Raw genomic sequence first — 27,288 nt, forward strand, 5'->3', positions numbered from 1 at the left:
GAAAGGCCAAAAGCCAAGTAGAGTTGGACCTTGCAAAGAGAATTAAAACCAATAGTAAAAGGTTCTATAGCCATATAAAGAAGAAGAAAACAAAGAAAGAAGTGGGACCACTAAATGCTGAGGATGGAATGGAGGTTAAGGATAATCTAGGCATGAACCAATATCTAAACAAATACTTTGCCTCAGTCTTTAATGAGGGTAATGAGGCGCTTAGGGGTAATGGTAGGATGACAAATGGGAATGAGGATATGGAGGTAGATATTACCACATCCGAGGTAGAAGCCAAACTTGAACAGCTTAGTGGGACTAAATCAGAGGGCCCAGATAATCTTCATCCAAGAATATTAAAGGAACTGGCACATGAAATTGCAAGCCCATTAGCAAGAATTTTTAATGAATCAGTAAACTCAGAGGTTGTACCGTATGATTGGAGAATTGCTAACACAGTTCCTATTTTTAAGAAAGGGAAAAAAAGCAATCTTGATAATAATAAGCCTGTTAGTTTGACATCTGTAGTATGTAAGGTCTTGGAAAAAATTTTGAAGGAGAAAGTAGTTAAGGACATTGAGGTCAATGGTAATAGGGACAAAATACAACATGGTTTTACAAAAGGTGGATCGTGCCAAACCAACCTGATCTCCTTTTCTGAGAAGGTAACAGATTTTTTAGACAAAGGAAACGCAGTGTATCTAATTTACCTTGATTTCAGCAAGGCATTTGATACGGTTCCACATGGGGAATTACTAGTTAAATTGGAAAAGATGGGGATTAATATGAAAATTGAAAAGTGGATAAGGAACTGGTTAAAGGGGAGACTACAACGGGTCATACTGAAAGGTGAACTGTCAGGCTGGAAGGAAGTTACTAGTGGAGTTCCTCAGGGATCAGTTTTGGGACCAATCTTATTTAATTTTTTTATTACTGACCTTGGCACAAAAAGTGGGAATGTGCAAATAAAGTTTGCAGATGACACAAAGCTGGGAGGTATTGCTAACACAGAGAAGGACCAGGATATCATACAGGAAGATCTGGATGACCTTGTAATTTGGAGTAATAGTAATAGGATGAAATTTAATTTAAAAGTGCAAGATCATGCATTTAGGGATTAACAACAAGAATTTTAGTTATAAATTGGGGACACATCAGTTAGAAGTAACAGAGGAGGAGAAGGACCTCGGAGTATTGGTTGACCACAGGATGACTATGAGCTGCCAGTGTGATATGGAGTGCTGTGTGCAGTTCTGGTCTCCTATGTTTAAGAAGGATGAATTCAGACTGGAACAGGTACAGAGGAGGGCTACTAGGATGATCCGAGGAATGGAAAACCTGTCTTATGAAAGGAGACTCAAAGAGCTTGGCTTGTTTAGCCTAACGAAAAGAAGGCTGAGGGGGGAATATGATTGTTCTTTATAAATATATCAGAGGGATAAATATTAGGGAGAGAGAGGAATTATTTAAGCTTAGTACCAATGTGGACACAAGAACAAAGGTGGATATAAACTGGACACTAGGAAGTTTAGACTTGAAATTAGACGAAGGTTTCTAACCATTAGAGGAGTGAAGTTCTGGAACAGCCTTCCAAGGGGAATAGTGGGGGCAAAAGACATATCTAACTTTAAGACTAAGCTTGATAAGTTTATGGAGGGGATGGTATGATGGGATAGCCTAATTTTGGCAATTCATTTGGCAATTGATATTTGATTATCAGCAGGTAAGTATGCCCAGTGGTCTGTGAGGGGATGTTAGATGGGCTGGGATCTGAGTTACTACAGAGAATTCTTTCCTGGGTGTCTGGCTGGTGAGTCTTGCCCACATGCCCAGGGTTTAACTGATCGCCATATTTGGGGTCGGGAAGGAATTTTCCTCCAGGGAAGATTGGCAGAGGCACTGGAGGTTTTTCACCTTCCTCTGCAGCATGGGGCACGGGTCACTTGCTGGAGGATTCTCTGCAGCTTGAGGTCTTCAAACTACAATTTGAGGACTTCAGTAACTCAGACATAGGCTAAGGATTTGCTACAGGAGTGGATGGGTGAGATTGTGCGGCCTGCGTTGTGCAGGAGGTCAGACTAGATGATCATAATGGTCCCTTCTGACCTTAAAGTTGGAGTCTATCACCCTTGTTTTTTACCCCCTTTAGCCTAACCCAGAGACTCTCAACACTTCCGTCTTCTATGTCCATCTCCACCTCAGTCCAAGTGTGTACATTATTAATATATAAGGCAACACCTCCTCCCTTTTTCCCCCGTCTATCCTTTCTGAGCAAGCTGGTACCCATCCATACCAACATTCCAATCATGTATATTATCCCACCAAGTTTTGGTGATGCCAACAATGTCATATTTGTATTTATTAACACTGCCAGTTCTTCCTGCTTATTACTCATACTTCTCGCATTTGTATATAGGCATCTAAGATACTGATTCGATCTTGCCTCTCAGTTTTGCCCTGACCCTCTTTTCTCTCTGCCATTATAGCCCACACTCTCTCCTATTTCCTACCCATCTCCCAGGTCTCCATGTTCTCCACTTACCTGTGGGCTTTGCTCACCTGTCCCCTGTCGAACCTAGTTTATAGCCCTCCTCACTAGGTTAGCCAGTCTGTGTTCAAATAGGGTCTTTCCCCTCCTCAAAAGATGAATGCCATCTCTGCCTAGCAGTCCTTCCTGGAATAGCATCTCGTGGTTGAAGAAGCCAAAGCCCTCCTGGTGACACCGTCTTCGCAGCTAGGCATTCACCTCCACTATGCACTTGTCTCTGCCCGGGCGCCTACCTTTGACAGGAGTATGATGTACTTATAATTTTTTGTATGAGCATGTTAATATATTGTGCACTCCTTCATTGTGACTTCCCATAATACTTTGGATCAGATCACCATTGTGTTACTCCAGATTTAATGTAGTATAACTCCATTGAAATTAGTGGAGTTACATCGGTATTAAACCAGAATAATACAGTGGTTAACCAGGCTCCCTTGCTTGGCTATACACATGCTTTAACTTGGTTCAGAACTAAATTCAACTCTATTAATCTACTTTGATTACAACATTCAGGATGTCATCATGATGGTACTGTTAGTAGGTAGGGTCACCTTTTAATGGATACAACTGTTTTGACACATTATGATAGGCCTTTAAAGTTTAGATCAAACCTTAGCTCCAAAATAAATCTCTACATTAGTAATACATCATAATATTATTTAACAGCAGATCAACTTATCTTTTATTTATAATTAGGACTGTCGATTAATCGCAGTTAACTCACGCAATTAACTTGAAAAATTAACTGCTATTATTTTTTCGTGATTAATCACACTGTTAAACAATAGAATACCAATTGAAATTTATTAAATATTTGTGGATGTTTTTCTATATTTTCGAATATATTGATTTCTGTTACAACACAGAATATAAAGTATACAGTGCTCACTTTATATTATTTTTATTACAAATATTTGCACTGTAAAAATAATAAACAAAATAAATAGTATTTTTAAATTCACCTCATACAAATACTGTAGTGCAATCTCTTTATTGTGAAAGTGTAACTTACAAATGTAGATTTTTTTTGTTACATAACTACACTCAAAAACAAAACACTGTAAAACTTTAGCGCCTACAAGTTCACTCAGTCCTCCGCCTTGTTCAGACAGTTACTAAGACAAACAAAGTTGTTTACATTTACAGAAGATATTGCTGACTGCTTCTTATTTACAATGTCACCTGAAAGTGAGAATAGGCTTTCACATAGCACTTTTGTAGCCGGCGTTGCAAGGTATTTACGTGCCAGATATGCTAAACATTCATATGCCCCTTCATGCTTTGGCCACCATTCCAGAGGACATGCTTCCCTACTGATGATGCTTGTTGAAAAATTTAATTAAATTTGTGACTGTACTCCTTGAGGGAGAATTGTATGTCTCCTGTTCTGTTTTACCTGCATTCTGCCATATATTTCATATTATAGCAGTCTCAGATGATGACCCATCACATGTTTGTTTTAAGAATACTTTCACAGCAGATTTGACAAAATGCAAAGAAGGTACCAATGTAAGGTTTCTAAGTATAGATACAGTACTCAACCCAAAGTTTAAGAATCTGAAGTGCCTTCCAAAATCTGAGACGGACAGAGTGTGGAGCATGCTTTCAGATGTCTTAAAAGAGCAACACTCTAATGCAGAAACTCCAGAACCCGAACCACCAAAAAAGAAAATGAACCTTCTGCTGGTGGGATCTGACTAAGATGATGAAAATGAACGAGCATTGGTCTGCTCTGTTTTGGATCATTATCAAGCAGAACACATCATCAGCATGTCTTCTGGAATGGTGGTTAAAACATGAAGGGACATATGCATCTTTAGCACATCTGGCACATAAATATCTTGTGGCGCCGGCTACAACAGAGCTATACGAACATCTGTTCTGACTTTCAGGTGACATTGTAAACAAGATGTGGCCAGCATCATCTCCTGCAAATTGTAACCAAACTTGTTTGTCTGAGCAATCGGCTGAAGTAACACTGAGTGGATTTGTAGGCTCTCAAGTTTTACATTGTTTTATTTTTGAATGCAGTTATTTTTCGTACATAATTCTACATTTGTAAGTTCAACTTTCATGATAAAGAGATTGCGCTACAGTACTTGTATGAGGTGAATTGAAAATACTAATTCATTTGTTTTTTACAGTGCAAATATTTGTAAGCAAAAATAAAGTGAGCACTGTACACTTTGTATTCTGTGTTGTAATTGAAATCAATATATTTGAAAATGTAGAATCATCCAAAAATATTTAAATAAATGGTATTGTATGATTGTTTAACAGTGCGATTAATCTTTATAATCGCTTGACAGCCTTATTTATAATCTCACAGTCCTGTTCACAGAGGTACTTGTCATGCCATTGTTACTTTACATTTAAGGCTGTGTCTACACTATGCAGCTCTTAGCGACACGGTTGTGCCACTACAGCCATGCTGCTAAAAGGCGTGCAGTATGGCCGCTGTTTGTCAGGTTTTGTTGTTCAGTTGCCAGTGTAGACATAGCCTTAGTCCTGTTAAACAGAGTGACAAAGCAGATGCCCGATAAAGATAATATACTACTCATCAAAATATTATGTAACAGAGCTTAACTTTTTTTGTAACCCTATTACTATATTTTATTAAGCATAAAGGCTGTGGCAGTTTAGTGTCCCACAGTCATGCTGGATGGCATTGGGCACAGTCAGCACATGCCTTGAGCTAGTGTCAATCATTGGAGCTGCCCTGTGGATTTGGAAACACCACTCTAGGGCAGTACCTAAGATAAATATAGAGGGCTACTGTAAATACTGTGGAGACCATATTTACTTATCGGGCAAAATCAGCTCATTTTGAGAGAGTACGACGGTAGTTTAAAGTGGGAAACTCACATAGTTAAGGAAACTCTTCTGTTAAAGCTACCAAGGCAACACAAAGATTACTTAGTGTCTAGTGACAGAGCTTTCTGCTAAATTTAGAAATATACTACTAAGCAGAGGATTGGATGAAAATAACATGATTTTACAGTATGAATAAATATTATTCCTGACATGTTAGCAACCAAAGGCATAAACTGACGAGAAAGATGAATTGATTCTTCACCACTGCTAACCTGGAAGGGCAAAATATAAACATCTTATTATGACAAACAATGCAGTTAAAGATACCGAAACATCTATCATATTTTTAACATATTATAACTTGTACTATTATTAAATGTTACAGTCTTTACAACCGGACAATATAAAAATGCCCAGAAACAGCATAAAATACATATATCAAAAGGCTTTAGGACTGAATATTGAATGAAAAACTGCTGAGTTCCAGAATATCAAATTCCAGTCCCTTCTCAGCTATACCTATAAATGCTTTATTCTTCTTGCAATATGCAGTATTTGTCAGCTGATATTTTTATACCGTATGAATAGTATCAGAGTCTGTGTATTTGGTTCAGTTTTCTCATTGCAGTTGCTTGGATTTGGACGTATAATACAGTGCAAGCCAACAGCTTCTAGTACAATGTTTGATTGTTTTCTTTTTTCTCTGCAATGGACAATCTTTATTTCACAACTCAACACGTTCAGGGTTGAAAAGGATTAATGATGTGTTCTAGCTGTCTGCAACCAAAATGACCTGCTATGATAGATGAGCCAAACCAATTTAGAATTTCAGATTCTATCCAATATAGGACTGTATGCCAATATACAGAGAGGGTAGTGGTCTTCCTAATTGCCACTACTGTCCTGCCACTGGTACACTCACATCAAGTAATTTGAACTACTTTCCAAACTTTATTCTAACGATACAAAACATTCAAAATGGAAAATTCTGTAGGCTAACATAATTATAGAAGTATCTTCCATATAAAGACTGGCTTTATATACACTTGGCTTTTTCCTGACAGTTTCTGCGTGGAGCAGCTTCACTAATGATAGGAAGGTAGGAGTACTAGCTGTCAGCATTTTTAACATTTAGACCATCTCTCAGTCAGGTGGGAATGGTGCCTGAGCACTATGTACTATGCTGTTGGTAGCAACAGCCTACCTGGCTTTGTTCTGATATAATGCTGCTTTATTTTCCTAGTGCTTGTCAGAGGTTCATGTAGGGATATGAGAGAATGTGTCACCAGCTAAATCCCAGCCCATGTCTGTTGTCGCTAAGCTTTGATGCAATAGTGTTACAAATGGACAGTACACTTTCTGAATTTGTGTAGGCTGTCATGGCTTTGGAGTCCATTATAGAGTCACAGCTGCTCTCTTTCTTGTTCTCTTACAACATATATTGACATTTGGCTAGCAATAATTCCATTCCTGATCTCTTTGCATTCTACAGAAGCCTTCCATTGTTCTGGTTAACTCTTGCCCTCTCTCCCCCAATCTCTCTGCCTAGTCTAATTGCTTTTTAACACCTTCCTGGGTGGGAGATTTATTATCATGCAAATAAATAGGTCACACTATTCTTAGAGCAGAACTCTTTAACATATTGACAACAAATTCGCACTAGTGGCGCCTTTGTTCTTTGGGGAAAATACAGTTTTCGGTGATAATGTAATACAGATTGTCAGCATTAAAATCATAGATTCAGATGCATTCAAATAAGATTAAGAGGCTGGTTATCTGTCCAAAGTACCTTTTACAAAAACACTTAGGAGGAAAAATTGGCAATCACACAAAATGCCCAGGGCAGTAAGCAGGACTCTGTGAGCTCTGCAAAGGTCATTTCAGAACCTGAACCTTACAATTTGGATCACAAGGGTTGGAAGCAAATCAGCACTCTGCAGGTTGGGAAGTTCAAGCTAGCCAAACCTGTGCCCTCCAAGAGAGTCTCAGGGGTTTTGGTATCTGTTGGTGGGGAACATGGAAGTCAGCTGGGGAAATATTCATTCAATTTACATATTATATATGCATATATACACTATCCTTTTTTGTATGTTTGATTTTAGTTTATTTTAAACTATTTGAAAATTAAATAAAGCAGGAACACATTTTGAAAGGACAACCATTTAAATCCAATTTTAAGGTTAAAACTTGTTTCATGCAAATGTATTAATAAATTCATACAATACCTCAGAAATGTATGGATTATTCAGTTAACCATCTCAAGAGATTATATAACATGCCACCTAAGCTTTTACTTCAACTAAGAATAGTGCCTTTTCAAGGCAATCTAATTCAAAAAGCACTTAGTGAATTTAGTGTGCATCATTGTACATTGAGTTGCACACTTTAATGATGCATTGCAACAATATGCCCTATTAGATGAGCATGTTATGGATGAAATGAGAGTGGAGGCACTGCCAAAATCCACTTCAGATAGATTAAAAAAAATAATGTGGGATTTGTAGCACTTGTCTGTCAAAAATTTAAAAAAAAACCTCCCCCAGCTATAACAACAAAATACATAAGTTTAATATTCTGTCCTGTTTTCAGACCTATACAGGGTATTCACACACTTTATTAATTTATTCTGAATAAAGTAGACTGATCACATTTCTTCATCTCTTAATCTGATTCTTATCCCCCCGGTTTGATGTAGGGTATTTGGTCATTAGATCAGTGCTAACTAATTTGTGAATTAATTAGAACAATATTCTTTAAATAATTATATGTTATGATATCTTTTTACACCCTAGGTGCCTAAACCAGTAGACTACTCTTGCCAACCATGGTGAGTCCTGGACTAGACCTTTGAAAATCACGTTGAAATAGATAGCCATAAAGAGAAAACTGTGTTTATTACAATCTAATTTAAATTATTTTAACCTTTCTTGGTTTCTGAAGAAGGTATTGTGTAGCAGTTTTGGAAAACAACACTGTATATGCACTGCCTAAAAGCATTTCTCATATAATAATGTGCTTAATGATTTTGACATTTTGTTTACAAGTCTATATATACACAGTCTGTATCCCAGAGGTCTCTAAAGTGGTATAAGAAAAAATCAGTACAACATGAATTATGCAAGAAGATCTTACATATTAAGTGGCTAAACAAAATGAAGAAAGTGATATTTTGTTTTGTGAATAATTCTGCTGAAATTTTGTTTGACAGAAAAGCTATCTATTAAGTGATGTAAATGGACAATGTATCAACTCTACAACCACTGTCAAAATGAATCATAGTGTAGTGTAAACCCTCTGCTCTGGAGTGAATTTGACTTAAAAGGATTATAAATGCACAGTGACTGATTCTGTTTTTACCCTGGTTTTACAAATTTATTCCTGATTTATACTGGGTTGCAGTAAGTGAGATCAGAATCAGATCCACTGATCCAAACAAAAACTTAGCTTTCATAGACAATGAATAAAATCCCGAAGGGGAAAAGTTGCTGTTTTTAATTTGATTCTAGCTTCAATTATTCTCCTTATAGTTTTGACAGAAGAGAGGACAAAAATAGCATTGTGTTCAAAAACTAAAGTTGAGGTTCTTTGTGCCTTTTCAGGATAACACTTTATTTTCTAAGCATTTGTAACTTAAACGTGGGAAATTGCCTTAGGCTGAAACTTGCCTTAAAAAGTCTCAAGCCTGGGAGCTCATATTTTGTGATAATTTGAAGAAAATTGTCTCCGATACGTTCTTTAAAAACTAAAAGCAGCCCCAAAGTAGAAATTTGATTTTTTTATGATATTTAAAAAATTTTTTAATGCTAGATTAAGTAGTGTAACTATATATATAACTGTATTATAGTTATATGTATTCATTTTTAAAAATTGTGCACAGTACTGGTTCCAAATATTGACTGAATTTATTCTGCTTTTAAAAAGTAAAAATAAGCAATTATTTCATTTTAATAAATGCACATTTTCCCCCACAGTTAAAAATGTAGACCCCAATTCTGCAAGCAGATCTCTGCAGGCAGATCCTTATGGAATCTTTTGTCTCAACCATTTCAGACCTGGCCATAGTTGAGGGCTGAAGTAGATTTTGAATCTAATCTGTTAGGATTTAGTCTGCACATTTACATTTTAGCCTTTAGAGTAAAATAAATAAATATGAATCAAATGAAATTATTTTTGTTTGTTTAAAAACAAAATTAGTGCATCAGTTGGCTGATTCTCCAGTCTGTTACACCAACTTCACCTGAAGTCAGTGGACTTATACTAGTAAAAGACTGGTATAATATAGCGTATATACAAAATATTTCAAATAAGTAAATTCCACCACCTGGTCCAGGCCTCCATTTAATTATATTTTCAGTATAGGCCCCAGTTCAGCAAAGTACTTCAGTATGTGCTTAAGTGCTTTTGAAGTCAGTGGGGTTTAGGCACATGTTTAAGGTTTTGTCTACACTACCACTTTTGATGGTAAAAAACACCCCTAAGTTTCGCCAGCAAAATTGCTGGTGCCAACATAGCTAATGCCACTCATTGGGGGTGGTTTAATTATGCCAGCAGGAGAGCTGTTTCCTGCCAGCAAAGAGCAGCTATGTGGGAGACCTTACAGCGGCACACCTGTAGTGGTAAAGCTGTGCCGCTGTAAGGTCCATAGTGTAGACATAGCCTAAAAGTTAGCACATGCATAAGTGCTTTTCTAAACAGGGATGGACTTAATCTTGTGCTTCAGTGCTTTTCTGAATAGAAGCCATAGTCCTTTGTGCCCAAAAGTGGGAGAGCGTATTGCACATTTTACCATTACTTAGAAATTTCTATGCTTTTTATTATTTTCCAGCACAATCTTGAAATACAGTTCATTTACCAGTAGCTTTTGATGTATCTTTCATTCACCATCTCATGTAAAATACTGGAACATTAATTTGTGTATTGGAAAGACCTACTGCACAGCTTCAAAGATGAGCCTGGCTAGTATTTATTTGCTTTCCTTACAGGTATGCAGGAGCAATGGAGAGGCTGCAAGCTGAGAGTGAACTTATTAACAGGGTAAATAGAACTTACCTGGTGCGACACAGGACCAAAGAGTCAGGAGAATATGCAATAAGCATTAAGTAAGTGGACAAGCACTTTTACAGAAATAGATTTCCTGTTTTTATTATTGCCTAGGCAGATGTTTGTAATCAGTAAATACAGAAAATTATGAATCTCATTGCAGCTTAGATGATAATATAATATCCTGTCACTTAGTACATAAAAATATCAGTTGCTAGAAAAGTAGTTCAGGCATATAGGACAAAAAGTGTACATCAGCATAGCTCCACTGAAGTTAATGGAAAGATACCAGTTTACAGTGGCCTCTTGGATACTAACAGGCAATCTTTTAGTCCTGTTTCAGCTCCTATTGATGTTAAGGGGAGTCAGTTCAACCCTTTAGTTTCTAGGATATTTCAGTAAAGAGTGTGTTAGCAAATACATTTCAGTAGAGTGTGTTCTATCAGCACAAATTACTAAGAGAGTCTTGTTTGTTTCTGCATCGATCCTCAATGTGAACTTGAAAGCAAGCAATACGTGGGATCCCCTAATTAGAAGTAACTTTTTTTTCTGAATACAGGCTACATCTTCATTCATACACTAATAAATATATTTGGTTAATTAGATGTCAGCTGTGTATTGGCATGGATATACATTTTGTCTTAAGAATTTATTCATGTAGTGCTTTTGGGGTATGCCCTCAGGTAATTATTGATCACCACTGATTAAAAACACATTTATATTCAGAAGTTATTAATTGCCCACAGGTACAATAATGAAGTGAAACACATCAAGATTTTAACAAGAGATGGCTTTTTTCACATTGCGGAAAATAAGAAATTTAAAAGTTTAATGGTAAGTATTGATTAGGTTTTTTCAGTGTGCAATTCCCATGCCACTATTGCTGTTGAAGTACATGCTGGTTCTCCAGATTTGCAGAAATGTGGTATGCAGAAATACTTTCAGGTTAGAATCGTGTCCATCGTTCCTTTATATATTTGTGATGTTCAGTCTTAGATGTCAGTGAAGATGGTGTTGGTGTATGCTTAAAAATATTTGTATGTAAAATTAGAGCCAGCTTGGGGCCCCTTCAGTGATGTGCTTTAGAGGGGAAGAAACCTGCACGTGGTCAGCAACTGGTGAAGTCTCTGCACTCTCCTGAGAGTAGAGATTACTCTCTGGTAGTATTCCTCTTCATGCTAACCACCTCAAAAAGGGCAGGGAGTAGGCTGGATAATGACCCCCGCACATCAAATAAGCCTTAGATGTCAGGGACATTGTTCTGTCTGTTCCCTGGGCTGTGCTACCCCGGTAGAGAAATTTTGTTTTTCTGTCACACATCAATATAGGCCAGTGCCTGTCAAGCACAGTCTGGTGCTTGGGTTGTCTCTACCCAAAGAGATTTTTTATTGTGGCTACCATTGGTTCTGCTCTTGCGGTGTAAGTAGTAGTGTTGATAAGGGTCTAAGTAGTTTTTGGCATTTTCAGTTTTGTGTTGGCTAACCTTGTTGGGACAAGCTCTGTCTAACCCTGTTCAGAATATCTGTGTATATAGACTAAGTGTTGTGTCTTATCTATCATGGCACTCTCAACACTGACAAACTGTTCGGCTTTCAGCTGAGGAGTCCCACAAGCTGTATAACCAGCGTTGTGTCCCTCTATAACAGGGGTGGCCAAACTTACTGACCCCCTGAGCCACATATGACAGTCTTCAGAACTTCAAGAGCTGAGGTGCATCTGCCAGGGCTTGGGGCTTCTGCCGCTCGGGAGACGCCTGCCAGGGCTTGGGGCTTCTTCCCCACTCTGGCTGAAGCCCCAAGACCCAGCAGGCATGCCCTGTGGTGCTGAAGCCCCAAAACCCTCCTCCCCACTAGGTAGAAGCCCCTATCCCACCATCCCACTGCAAGGCAGAGGTCCTGAGTTCTCCCCTCCCCCCTCTGCCCAAGTCTGATAGGTAGAGAAGGAGGGGGTTCTGTACTTTACTGTAAAAAAGCTGCATGCAGCTTGGGAGCCCCAGTTTGGCCACTCCTTGTCTATAGCAAAGGGGGCATATCCAGAGAATGGACCTGTGACTGGAATGCTGACATAGTAAAGAAATCCTTAGCTGGAGTAATGGCCCACTGGGGTCATTGTCACCCAGTCTAAGTAAAACAGCTGCTGTAATTTATGAAGGGGGCCAAAGTGTCGTGGACTGGGGGAATGCAAAAATGGTCCCTCCCACCACCTTCAGGTCCTACACCAAGCACAGCTGAGCCATGCTCAAGAATTGAGCCCAAGTCATCATAATTGCCTTGTCCAGTGTGTTTTCATTTTGTTACCAATTTAAAATGTTTCCCCAGAATCCCCTGGTAATGGGGAGAAAACCTTTTGAATCCTGAAATCTTCTTTGGACGATTTTCTCAATAAGAATCCTGACCCTTTATTTTGTTTTGGTAATACAACACTTATACATATAAGGAGTCTGAATGAAGTACCTCAAGTGCATTTGTAAAATTTCACCAAGCAAGCTTTTGCTGGTATGGTGTTAAGGGAAGCTAGTTCAATAGATATATTTAGATCAATCAGTTAAATAACACTTACACTGCACCTTTCCTGCATACCTCTTCAAAGCACTCTACAAACAATATATTCAAATGAAGGATAATGCAGAGCAAGAATGGGGAGGGATGTTGCAAAACAAGGGAGTCTTAAGGCTTGATTTAAATTTAGCACCTGAAAAAAAAGGGTTCCAGTCTTTAAATCAAGAACATTTTGTGAGCGACAAGGAGTTAAACCAAGATCTACACTCAGTATGATCTTAACTGAAGAAATCCTCATTTGAATGCAAGCAGCATAGACCCCATGGCAAGTACACACCAAGCCGATTTCACAAACTGATGTGTGTTTTCACTTGGCTGTGAAGTTCTCTTAGAACAAGAGCAGTGTGCCTGGAGATCTCAGTTTTGATAACAAGAGAGCTCAGTAGAACTTGCAAATGCATGAGGGAAGGGGTAAACAAACATTTCAGTAGTCCATTTGGGAAATATTGAAAGGGATATCAATATCTTGTCAAGACAGCTCATCTGGAGTCAGATCCTGCAGAATTTCCTTAGGTGATGGTGAGACAGTTTTACAGTGTGTTTGATATAGATCTCAAAAGCACACTGCAAATCAGAAATAACTACAGGATTGCCAGCTTCGAAAGCAAAAGAATGGAGCTCCCATCAAAGCTGACAAACAGGGAAGATAACAGAAATCTGTGCTGAAAAGGCCGATCAGTAGCATTTTGGCCATGTTTAACATTCAGTGTGAAAAAGTTGCTTGATTCCCTAACCGTAGCATTATAAAGTATGCCATGCAATGGTAGAACAGACTGGTGGATCTATGTGAGCACCACTGCCATGTGCCATAGACCAATTACTTTGCTGTAGAGATCAAGAACATCATCAGTACTGTCCAGAAGAAGCAAGTAAATCCAGTACAGAATTAGTTTTTAGAGTGGATCTGTGAGTGGTAGGGAAAACCAAATCAGCTATCATGAGGGCCCAAAGCAATGACCTGTAATGGCACTGTATATTTCTTTTAAGTAATAAACAAAAGTAGGAGCTCTCCCACCCTGCTTTTTACTTATCAAATATACTGTGAAAACTATGGCTGTCATGTGGAGAACCTAGGGTGCCTGGCTCTAACATGTAAGAATCCAGTAATATAGGGCCAGATCCTCAGCCTGTGTACTCGTATCTCAATTGATTTCAGTGGAGCCTGGTTTACACTGTCTGGGGATATGACCATTCATCTCTCTCTAGACTTGTCACAGTAGACATGTATATCAAATGTTTAAAGTAGTCATTTTTCATATCATTTTGGTGTAAATAATGAACACAAACAAAAGTTTTAAAGGTAGTTGGTATCCTGTGATCCTGACTTAAAATTTTGTTAGGCACAGGGCCGTTTCACTGATTTGTCAGTTAATAAAATCTGTCTTGTTATAGCAATAGACTTTCTGTCTTAACCAAACATAATCAACTCCTCCAAACTAATCTGTACCAGGTTATACACCATTCATTTTGGTGTTCCATATACCAGGGAATCCATTTCCAAATGCTGCCTACAAACCACCCTTTCCTAGTGCCTGTTGTCTTGGTAATTTGAATACCGGGGTACTCACTGATTATTTGTGAAAGCCACTTGCAATGCTGACATTGTAGCATGCCTGATGTGTTAATGTAAGATAACAGAAGCCCAAATATTTCTTTTTGTTCCTGGCTTTTCTGTTTACTTGTAGTGCCTGGAAGTCAGTGATTGTGAACTACTAAAAGCAGGTGTGGATTTTACTTTTGGTTTAGACTCTACCTTTGAGCCAGCTACTGAGACGTACAACACTGTACAGCATGGGACTGAAGAGCTCCAAAATTCAGTTCAGAAGTTTACCAATAAGACTGTATTCATGAACTTACACTTAGTGCACTAGATCTTGGCTGAATGATTTAAGGTCATTTTATTCATTGGAATTAATTTATTGCACAGACCACTTTAGATTTTTGTAGGAGAGTGTAGGCTGGTTTGTAAATCAGAATGAAATTATTGCTTTTTCCTTATTTGCACTGAAGCCTGGCCTGACTGATTTTGTTTTTGGAAACTTAAACATGGCAGAACAAAATGGGATTATTGAATGAATTGGTGACGGGAGTTAAGTGTTTACAATAAATGAATTACTGTATTTGATTTTGAAAAACAAAATGTCCATGCTTGAAGGAACAGAATAATTAACTGAAGTGGGTTTGCTTTGATTTTCCTACTCAACATTTACTCTTATTCCTTACTCTGTAGAGAAACACTCTGCTGAACTTATTCACGTAAATCTGTTGATCCAATCCATAGACTGGCTCATTCAAATCTAAGACTTGTCTACACAGTAATGTGCACTGCAGGGGTATGATTTCTAAACCACACTAACGTGTTGCTCGTTTATTGGTCTCTGTAGACCCTGCTGGTGTGCATTAAATGTTCACTAGTGAGCTTTCACAAACATACATTAAAGTGCAGTAGAGAACATCTTATGCACACCAACAGGGTCTACATGGACCACTTAATGCACAGTATGTTAGTGTGCTTTAGATATCACAGACCCATTGTGTGCATTGCACTACCACGCAGACAAGCCTTAAGAGTTGCATACTAGATTTGAATACTGCATAGAAATATCATGAGTTCTTAATGTTTGGAGGTTTTACAATGAGAACTGTATTGTATTGTACCTCTTTAGGTTTCATATTCTACTTTATCAATCATTTATGAAACATATGGAAAAGTCTCAGATTGGATCCATGGAGAATGTGAAAAGCTGTGTACTCTGGACTTATTCCTGATGCCATCTGATACACTGCACATTATCTTATGAAATCATCTCGAAACATTTACGTAGTCCTTATACCTGAGGAGAAAGCACCTGTTGATTTTAAGGCTCACACTGTTATCTGGTGTCTGTGTTTTCAGAAAAAGATTTGTGGATGATCATTATTTATCACTGTAGAAAGAACCTGAGAAAGTAAAGATAGGTACAGTGAGTAGTTAGCAAGCAGCTGACCTCCCCTTTTACCTTTTGTTCCATAAGGCAAATATTAATTAATCAATCTGATTGAAAGGAGTAAATACTCCTTTCAAACAGAGAAGTATGATTTTTTGTCCTATAAATCTGAATCAAAGCATTAGTAACTCAAGTACAACAAACTAAATAGAAGGCGGTGATACAAATAGGGTGTTGAGCTCATCTGTGCAAGGAGCTCATCTATGCAAGGAGCTTTATGTATATTTACTGTGCAGTTATCTATTATAAATAGAGTTGGGTGGAAGGTTTTCAGCAACTAATAATCTCACCAAAAACACATTTTTCAGGGCACTGAAACTGTTCGTGAATCTAGGTAAAATTCAGCAAAAAGTTTAATCTGCAAAAAAAGATTTTTAAAATGTCAAAACAACATTTTGAAAATAAAATGCCAATTTGACCTAAGTGAAATATTTCCATTTCTTGAATGAAACCAAATACATTTATTTTCAGGGTGGTTTTATTTTTTGTTTTATTTTGTGTTTGGCCCTAAACTGAAAAAATCAATTATTTGCTCAGCTCTAATGATAAGCTCACCTGTATAAGAAAACTATCATTAACTATATATCTTACTGTTGAAAAGGATGCAAATTAAATTTGCAGTAATGTTTTATTCCCTCTTCCTCAAAGGAACTTGTAGAGTACTACAAGCACCACTCTCTCAAAGAAGGTTTCCGAAGTTTGGATACGACTCTTCAGGTTCCATACAAGGAATCTGAAAATTCAGATGGACCAAGGAGTAATAAAGCAAGCAGTAACTGTGAGTATTATCATTGTTCATATTATTTGCTGTTATTTTAACTCCAAAAGCATAATGATATTTAAAACATCTTCATTTTGCATTTTTGACATGTAACCAATTAATATGGTAATGTGTTCAGCTAGGATTTTTCTACAGCTAAGCATAATCAGATCTGCCAACAGGTTTATGAACATGTATAGTGAGACTTCCTTGCTGCCAAACTTAAAATCAGGTTAGTGTTCAAAAATCTATTAGAAATGCACGTGAGAGATTTAATTTGGAGGCTGCCTAGTTTTTGCAGATGTTTACATAGGCGGGACTGTTTTCAGTTACATGTATAAATAAGTAACCATTTCTAATCTTGGATTGAAATTTAAATATATTAGTCATCTACTATAACTGCATTTTTGTAAATTAGGGTTTCAGTAAAGACACACACACAGTTTTTCAAGTAATATGTCATTTGTTGAATCATTTCATTTGTTTTTTATACCTATCTTTTAAGGCCATAATTTGCAAGCCTGTACAACGCTTCTAAAAGAATTTTCAAAATACGTACCATATAAATATCTGTTAAAAGACTTTGTATTTTTGGAGTAAATAGCTACAATATGTGTAATTCTGCTCTTATGAACACGTAACATGTTCCATTTTAAAGGAAAGTCTATAAAACTGTTATTGCCTTTTTAGAAGTTCAGTGCTATTTAAAACAACTGTTATGTGGTCTCTTGAAAATATTTAATTTTTCCCTGAAAGAATATTAGACTTCACAGCATTTCAGGCAATGGCCGTATCTTTGCACTGCACCAGATAAGAAGAAGAAAGTAAAAATTAATGATGACTTCGACAATCTGAAGACTGCTGTGAATGAAGATACAGTCAAGCCCAGTGTCTTGTGGCAATGATTTTGACTATTCCATCATTTTCACTTACTAGATTTCTTCTTGAATTGTCACTTGTTTAGCTATACTCCATGGACATGCATATATAATTTCCAAGAGACTTCCTCATTTGTTTTCGGTAAAACAGGAGCATTAGGGGAATTTTAGGACACATTGTTTTCAGATTATTTTTCATCCATTTTCATTGTTTTTCTTTGTTTCTTTGTATCATCCTGTTTCCTCTTTTGTTTCTTCTCTTGTTTTGTTTCGTTGTTTCCCCTGGGTGTATACAGTGCAATTAAACACCTGTGACTGGCCTGTGTCAGTGGACTTTGGCTCAGGCTTTGGGACTATAAAATTTCAGTGTAGACATTCAGGCTTGGGCTAAAACCTGAGCTCTGGGCCCCACCCACTTCCCCAAGCCCAAACATCTACAGTTCAATTTTATAGCCTGGTAAGCCTGAGTCAGCTGATATGGGCCAGCCGCAGGTGTTTAAATGTAGTGGAGACAAACTCTATGAGTTTTTTGAGTTTTCTCCCTCCTATTGTATCCTAGATTCTCTCAGGACTTCACACCTGTTCCTAGTTATTCTCTGTCCTTGTCTCTTTTCAAATGATCTCCCCCCCCCCATTATCCTTTCTCCCTTCCTTTCCCCATCCCTCTCAATCTCTATCCTCTTTTCTCCTCACCACTACCTGGCATGGAGTGCCAGGGCATTGACTGGCAGGAGGAGTGTACCCTGCCTGCCTTACCTTTGTGTTTATTTTAGTTATTCTCCCAGAGGAGCAGAAAGGAAGCACTGCCTCTTCTTTCTTATACCAGTTGATAGGAGGGAGGCCCAGAAGCAGGCATCTGTATCACATGTAAGAGTATTAACGTATAGGAGAAATATCACAACTGTTGCAAATTCCTGCAGGATACAATATTTTATACAGTGCATATTTCACTTCCTTCACTCCACTCCTGAAAAAAAATCTGCATTACAGGAGTTCAAAAGGGATTATATGGAAGAACAAGAGAAATGAATGCGGGGCACTTCCCACTTAAGAGGTTTGGCAGGCTTGGCTTTGTGCTATGTTGAAATTGGAACAATTTTCCACTACATTTGCTGGTGAAAACTGGAAAATTTTTCTCTGAGGCCAAATTGATGAAAAGGCTCTCTATTCTCAGATTCCCCATGTAAAACCTAATATATTACCACAGTGCTAAGAACAAAACCCAGATTGTTTGATCCTGGATGACACTTTGGTTAATGGATTTGAAGGTTGTTATAAATCTGATTGAGCTTTTCCTTCTGGACACTCCAGACTTTAGTGCTGGAACCAAACCATGAGTTTAGTGTTCTCTTGAGGCTCAGCAGAGTTTAGGCATTGTTTCTGACTTTGGGCCGCTAGGCGCACACTCCAGATACAGACACTATATCCGTCTTGGCAGGCTCTGAAAATAGCTCCAGCTGTCCCAGGCCTCACCAGTATGCTCTCAGAGTTCCACTGAAGCTGATTTACTGTTTCCCTTTTGGGGGACTATGTGACAGTGTAAGCAAGTAACACACAGACTCTGCAAAGGAATTACTAAACAAACACACTTTATTCTTAGACGGCACAAATGGTACAGATGATGGACAAACAACAAAACCTGCATACAAAACTCAACCTCACTTTCCTCACCACTCCCACAGTCCTTTGAGATTTGGTCAGTGACTTTTCAGGGTTCCAGGATTTTCCTCTCCCTTTTCTCCCCCTGCACAGCCTTATCTGCCGCTCTCACTCTCTTTCCCTCCCTTTCTACTGAATCGAGCCCTTTTTATGAAGTTGCAGTCCCCTTTATTAGGTGATCACTAGGAGCTGCTTCAAGTCCCTTTCTCAGGTGATCCACTGCTTGGTTACAAGGCCACTGGAGGAAAAGTGTTTCTCTGCCCCTCTCAAATACACCTCTACCCTGATATAGAGCTGTCCTCTGGAGCCTAAAACTCTTACCACGTTATATCGAACTTGCTTTGATCTGCCGGAGTGCGCAGCCCCTTCTCCCCCAGAGTGCTGCTTTACCGTGTTATATCGGGTCGTGTTATATCGCGGTAGAGGTGTATTGTTGGCAGATCATCTGCAACTCATGCTTTTTAGTTTTACTGCTGCCCTGTTAGTTTTTTCCAAGTTGGCATTACCCTCATAGTTAGAGTATGTGAACCCTGCAGTGTTTGATATGCAAAGCAGTTAGAGAATTTTTTCTCTGGAATTTTGTTAGCAGGGATTGCAACTTAGGCCTGGTCTACACTACGTGTTTAAACTGATTTTAGCAGCGTTAAACAGATTTAACGCTGTATCCGTCCACACAACGAGGCCCTTTATATCGATATAAAGGGCTCTTAAAATCGGTTTCTGTACTCCTCCCCAACGAGAGGAGTAGCGCTAAAATTGGTATTACCATATCGGATATGGGTTAGTGTGGCTGCAAATCGACGGTATTGGCCTCTGGGCGGTATCCCACAGTGCACCATTGTGACCGCTCTGGACAGCAATCCGAACTCGGATGCAGTGGCCAGGTAGACAGGAAAAGCCGCGCAAACTTTTGAATTTCATTTCCTGTTTGCCCAGCGTGGAGCTCTGATCAGCACAGGTGGCGATGCAGTCCCAAATCCAAAAAGAGCTCCAGCGTGGACCGTACGGGAGATACTGGATCTGATCGCTGTATGGGGAGACAAATCTGTTCTATCAGAGCTCCGTTACAGAAGACGAAATGCCAAAGCATTTGAAAAAAATCTCCAGGTTATGATACAGAGTCCACAGCACAGTGCTGCGTGACAAGCGTAACGGAAAGCCAAAGAATCAAATGGATGCTCATGGAGGGAGGAAGGGGGTACTGAGGACTCCTGCTATCCCACAGTTCCCAGCAGTCTCCGAAAAGCATTTGCATTCTTGGCTGAGCTCCCAATGCCTGTAGGGTCAAATACATTGTCCGGGGTAGTTCAGGGTATAGTTCGACAATTTACCCCCACCTCCACCCCCGGGAAAGGAAAGGGAAAAAAATCGTTTCTTGACTTTTTTCAGTGTCACCCTATGTCTACTGAATGCTGCTGGTAGACTTGATGCTGTGGCAGTGAAGAGCAGTATCCATTCCCCTCCCCTCTCCGGTGGCAGACGGTACAATATGACTGCTATCCGTCGTCATCATCAGCCCGTGAGTGCTCCTGGCTGGCCTCAGGTGAGGCTGGCCGGGGGCGCCTGGGTAAAAATAGGAATGACTCCCGGTCATTCCCAGTAGATGGTACGGAACGGCTGGTAACTGTCCTCATCATAGCAACTGGGGGCTGAGCTCCATCAGCCCCCTCCCTTTCATGTGTAAAGAAAAGATTCTGTACTACCTGGACTATCATAGCAGCAGGATTCTGGGCTCCTCTCCCCCGCACCACTTAATGTCCTGCCTGGACTAATAGCAGCTGGAGGCTGCCTCCCCCTCATTTTATCTCACTAACAACTCAGTGTTTCTTATTCCTGCATTCTTTATTACTTCATCACACAAATGGGGGGACACTGCAACGGTAGCCCAGGAGGGTTGGGGAGCAGGGAAGCAACAGGTGCTGTTGTTGCAGGGGCACCCCCTAGAATGGCATGTAGTTCATCATTTCTGCGGGATCTGACACGGAGCAGCTGTGCTCTCTGGTTCTCTAGTACTTGCCCCATATTCTAGGCAGGACTGACTCTATTTTTAGATACAACATAAAGGAGGGAATGACCTGGGGAGTCATTCCCATTTTTGTCTTTGCGCCCCCGGCCGACCTCAGCCGTTGGCACCCATGACAGCAGCAGACAGTACAGAATGACAGATAACCATCATCTCATTGCCAATTTACAATGGCACAGCAGACGGTACAGAACAACTGATAACCGTCTTTGCTATCATGCAAAGGCAAATGAGTGTTGCTGTGTAGCACTGCAGTACCGCCTCTGTCAGCGGCATCCAGTACACATACGGTGACAGTGACAAAAGGCAAAACAGGCTCCATGGTTGCCATGCTATGGCGTCTGCCAGGGCAATCCAGGGAAAAAGGGTGCAAAATGATTGTCTGCCATTGCTTTCCCAGAGGAAGGAATGAGTGACGACATTTACCCAGAACCACCCGCGACAATGATTTTTGCCCCATCAGGCACTGGGATCTCAACCCAGAATTCCAAGGGGCGAAGGAAACTGCAGGAACTATGGGATAGCTACAGAATACCTACCCACAGTGCAACGCTCCAGAAATCGAAGCTAGCCTCGGACCATGGACACACACCGCCGAATTAATGTGCTTAGTGTGGCCACGTGCACTCAACTTTATACAATCTGTTTTACAAAATCGGTTTATGTAAAATCGGAATAGTCCCGTAGTGTAGACCAGAAGCAAACCAGCCACTGCAGATTTTTTGGACATTTGAGTTGAATTCACTTTATTCCCCAAGGGAATCTTCAATCAGCCAGTTCCTCTCTGACCACCTCCTGCTCTCCTTTGAAGGCATAGAAGGGATAGCTTTTGAGAGGGAGTCTGAATGGCAAACCTCCTTCCCCTCAATTTGTCAGTTTTCCAGCTGGGGGGTGCATAACCTGAGCCCCATGTTCACCAGATTTTCACAAGCACAGGCTGAGGCAATTAAATATGTCAAGTTCCCAACTTCAATCTGAGACTGAGTGGAGGTTTGAGAGAGACATTTTCACTGCTCTGCTCATATGAACACCCGTTTTGGATTTTTTTTTTTTTTTTGGTAATAAATACATCTTCTCTAATGATGCAAGTTTCATTTTTTTGTCCTTTGATACCTTCATAGTATTCGGTATGCATTGGGCAAAACTTCATAACATTAGCAGAGAGAGACATTTCTGACTGGGAGTATTTTTTAGAAATTTAGGAAGATCTACTGCAGACATTGCAAAAGTCCATCAAGTATTAATACCAAATGTTTTGAGAAATCCAAAGGCAGCTTCAAATCACCTACTTGTCTAAGATGATTGGAAAAAGGGTTTTATTTTAATGGCTTTATTTATTTCCCCTTTGAAGGTCAGAATATTAAATGGATGTTAGGTTCTCCTGTAATTTTTTGATATGACTTTCAATACAATTTCCATATTATTTCTTAGAATATGAGACAAAGGGTGATTTGAAAGCTGGCATGCTTGCGTCACAGTTCTCTCAATACTTGGTTGTTAGGACTGAATTATCATTTCATACCTAAAATTAAGTTGTCTTTTCACTTACTTCAGAAAATTGTCCAGTGGTTCTTTTTAATCTCCCAATGTCCCAGGACTTGTCTCCTCTTTTTAGATGTTTATTGCACACTTTCAGTAAGCATGAGGATACCTCATCAACTATCAAATATGTCAAGACATCTAGATGTACTTTACTTTTTTCTTAGATGAATGTAAACAAACAAAGATGGGTTTTGGTGCTGTGGTATGTTCTTTGGTCCTAATTTTCAATAATGGGCATGTACTTTTTTGTGGGTAGAAAACATACTGCCACCCAAAGGACAGCAATTGGGTGACCAGCAACCTGCTTATTATAAATGTGTTGGAGATTTAATTAGTGTGTCCTTAACTCTTTGATTACATTACATTTATCCATCAGAGTGGGGGCTAGAATACTAGCTGCACAAGTTTAAGTTCCTGAGCCAAATTCTGCCTTTTGTGTGTGCTCAGAACTTCCACTGAACTGAATGTGAGTAGTATATATGGATCCAAACCATCATTTAGTCCTTAAAGGATACGAAACATGCATCTAATTCCCATTGATATTAATAGTTATCAGAGTAGAATGCTGTGATCCCTACATGCATGGTGTGAGGTCCAGTTTAACAAGGTACTTAAGAACATGCCTAAGTTAAGCATGTGAATAGTCCTATGAATACCAATAGCAATACTTATGTACTTGAACTTAGACACATGCTTAAGAACTTGGCTGAGTTAGGGCCAAAAGCATTTTAAAATGTATTAAGAAAAGAAACCACTTTATTTGTAAGAAAAAACAGTTTAAAATTCTTTTCTGCCAAACCCAAAATGGATTTGTTTTTTATTTTTTGTTTTTCAAAAATAATCGTGAAAAATGAAATCACAAATCTACATTTTCCACTTTTCACAGTCAATTTCCTTCCAGACTTCCTCAGTGAGGAATCGTAGTTTCCTTATTACCAATGACTTACATTATTTAAATATTAGTATTTCTATTTTTTGCCAATATTTCAACATTCTTTTGCTTCTCTCTTTTTCTCTTTCTTTCTCTAAGCCCCCTCTTTGTTCTGTGGGTTTTCTTTTGTAACTTCTCCAGACTACAGCTTTGTTCCCCCTTCCTCCACTCCTTTCTGGTCAGGTACTGCTTACCGCTTTTATATTTCTTCTAAATTTGCTTCTGTTTGCAAATTCTTTCTATGTGCAGCCAGCTAGGGAAGGGACGAATCTACTTTTTCATTTCTTGACTAAATGCAGAATAGCAGCTAATGCTATACCCTGAAGACTGACTCCAAATCTTAGTAACTACTTAACATGATAAGCTATAAAGACAAGGTAATCAGAGGGTAGAAAATTGTTATTCTTGCAGTCCAATAAAATCAAACTCTTGTAAAATAAACTTTTAAAAGTATACATTACTTTAAGCAGAATTTGAATAGCCGCAGCAGATCTCAAATCGCCACTAGTTCACCATTCAGTAGTGGAATCCTATAGCAAGTATTATATTTTTAATAGATGTATTCATACAAATATGCATACCTGAAAATTGCACTGTTCATGAATGAATCAAGTATTCGTCCCATCTCTACAGTAAACCATATTGTGGCAGTGACATAAAATGCCGTTGCTAGAGTTCTGTTGTAGCAAATGTTAGATTTTGCACTACCATTGTTTCAGTTAATTTTACTCATCTGTTTGTCAAATGTACTCACATTTTCTTTATTCTCTTTTAACCTTCTCTTTCTTTGAAAATATAAAAACATTTTGAACTAACAGACTGTATAAAAAGATTGAAATTTACAGCCATTCTAATCTCAATTCAACCATATTATGGCAAACTTGCACTCCATTAATAAACACCAGTAAGTAAGGATGCTGTTGTGACTTTTAAGCCACAGTTATGGTGGGGCTGCACCACTTTTCACCCAGTAATTTTGCCTGTGGCAGGCAAAAAGTCTCTGAGAACCCTGAAGGAGCATACACAACAGCGACTGCTACACCCTCTAAAAGAGTGCAGCATTTGCTCTCCTTATGCTGGTTCACTTCCACTTATACAGGGTGGATTATCTATCCTAGGTAGCACAAGGTTTTGGAATGGAGGTTGGCCCCTCTTCTACCCTTGTGCCATAGCACTAGTCCCAACAGAGCCCTTTATGTTGGTAATTGGTAAGAATTAACTGCACTCTGTCTCCTCTACAAAAAGAAATCCCGACAATATCTGATGTAAAGCATGTCTTTGTAATAATTAACAACAGCAATGGGGCATCAGGTAGTGTTAGGTAATTTAATCATGTCGGCTTGGATGGCATTTCATATTCTGGCAGATACCATGCGTGACTCTTTGCGTTATTTATAAAATCATCTCTTTTTAAGACACCAAAAGAGTCTTCATTAAATTTACAACTAAATGATATAAATGAAAAACATGATCCCTAAATATTATGGGTGGGGTTTTCAAAAGCACCTTCAATGTTGACTTATCTCTGCTCCCACTGGAAGTCAGTAGTAAAATTCTCATTAATGCCAGTGAGAGCAGAATTAAGCCAGCAATGTGTGAGCACTTTTGAAAATCCATGCTTGCATATGGGTGAGAACTGATGTACAGTTTTGTAAAATTAAGCAAATGTACATTGCTTCAAGACCCAGAGAACCCACTAGCCAAAAACAACCCTTATGAGGATAAAGCCTAAGTTAAGAGAAATACATAGTGTGAGATCAAGCTGGTTACAATTTGTATTAATGAGAAATTGACCCGAATGGAAGCAAAGGCAGAAATCTGACACAGACCAAAGTGTCATAGTTCTCTGGAGCTACAAGCATTAGTGAGTCCTCTCTCGGTATGTCTATAGTGCAATCAAATACCCGGGGCTGGCTTGTGTCAGCTGACTAGAGCTTGCAACGAGGCTATAAAACTATGCTGTAGATGTTCAAGCTCAGCCTGGAGTGCAGGCTCTGGGACCCTCCTAACTTCGAGGGTCCTAGAGCTTGGTGGGCTCCAGCCCAAGCCCAAACGTCTACACTGCAACTAAACAGCTCCTTAGCCTGAGTCCCAGGAGCCTGGCATGGGGCAGCTGCAGGTTTTTAATTGCCTCTTTCCTTTTTAAAATCTCCCCTACTGCTTGTTTCAATTCTTTCTTTCCTTATTTCTCTGATCCTTTCTCCCCTATCTCCAGATTCTGTCCTTCTCCTCTTACTTCCTTCTCACTTTCCCCTGTGCTCCCCACTTTGAAAAGGGTTTGAAGTATTCTGCCCCCTTTTCCTCCCATTTCCCCAATATTTTACTGCCCACTATTCCCTGCATTTCTCCTCTCCTTAGTTCTTTTCCTCCCTCAGTTCCCCTTTTCCCTTGTTCTCTTCTTTCTTACCTACTTTCTTTTGTTCCTCCTCCACATCTCCCCCAATGTACCTTGTCCCCTTGACCTCTCCCAAGTCCTGTCCTCTTTCTAGAGTCCAGAGAGGCTCTCTGCTTTGCTTCCCTTCCCCTCCCCTCCCCTCCCCCAATCATTTTCTAGTCCTTATAACCCCCAAATCAATGATCCCCTTCCACAAATAGTTACTGCTATTGCCATCCACCAAAATACTGACCCCAAATCAGTAAGTGCCTCTTCCCCCACAAAATGTCAGTTACTGCCTCTGCTGCACCCTTTCTCCTGCCCCATCACCACTTATTCTTGCTGCCCAGTATGGTATTTGACATAATATTGATGTAAATAGGAAAATAGTCATGGTATTGGACTTGCTAGAGTGTAAGTAGTAATATACTGTGCATGTTTGTCTATATTCTTCAGCATCTTCATATTGTGCACATAAAAAATATATCAAGCTGCTAATTCTCTTCTATATAATTTATTTATATCCTATAGGCATATTCTAAAAACTAACGCTGAGTGTGAAGTTATAGTACACTACGATGTTGTGGAAATATAAGGTCATAATTCATTTTCAGACATGATTTGACTTTAGGTATTTCAGTTTTAATCATTGATGTGTGCACAGTTGTAATTATTTAAATGCACAGTATCCATTATGCAAAAGCTGCTGTTCATAGGAGGTCACAATAAATATCAAATAAAGCAAGGCTATCAAGTGGTTGATTTTTGTCATAGCTGTTTAGATTTTCTAGTTTATATGCCGAGATTCGTATTTCCCTGAGTTAAAGCAAAGAAGGCAGCTTGCTCTGATTCTTTCCTGTGAAATTTTGATTTCATTTTCAAAACTAGAATGTTAATAGCAATTCCTAAAACTCTTTGGGAAACTCTAGTAATAATGTGTTTGCTCTCTTGTTCTCTGAATTATGACAAAGAGAATGGTTTTGATGTTTCCTCCAACGCACCGTTGTTGGCCATACTCCAAATACACCTAGGACTTTTTAAATAGGGATTTTAGTGTGTTCATCTCCCTAGCTTCCTTTGTAAGGAGCTAGTCAGAACTAATGGGAGTCCATTTCTATCTGCAGCAGCTGCTCACTCATAGAACCAGTTGCAAAGGGAAATTGCCTTTATTGGAAAACACTGTTTG

At 39.0% G+C, this 27,288-nt stretch overlaps 1 protein-coding gene across 4 annotated transcripts in view; it reads left to right on the forward strand.

The window, feature by feature from the left end:
* The window catches only part of VAV3 (vav guanine nucleotide exchange factor 3), a 254,278-nt gene that overhangs the window by 221,163 nt on the left and 5,827 nt on the right, over window positions 1-27,288 (forward strand). For all 4 annotated transcript variants that reach the window (XM_050962383.1, XM_050962385.1, XM_050962384.1 and 1 more), the window contains 4 exons: window positions 8,143-8,177; window positions 10,333-10,449; window positions 11,137-11,224; window positions 16,584-16,713. In XM_050962383.1, coding sequence (XP_050818340.1) covers window positions 8,143-8,177; window positions 10,333-10,449; window positions 11,137-11,224; window positions 16,584-16,713 — 370 coding nt within the window. The remainder of the gene's footprint in view (window positions 1-8,142; window positions 8,178-10,332; window positions 10,450-11,136; window positions 11,225-16,583; window positions 16,714-27,288) is intronic.

This window comes from Gopherus flavomarginatus, chromosome 7 (assembly GCF_025201925.1).
Source record: "Gopherus flavomarginatus isolate rGopFla2 chromosome 7, rGopFla2.mat.asm, whole genome shotgun sequence".
In the NCBI taxonomy this organism is placed as follows: Eukaryota; Metazoa; Chordata; order Testudines; family Testudinidae; genus Gopherus; species Gopherus flavomarginatus.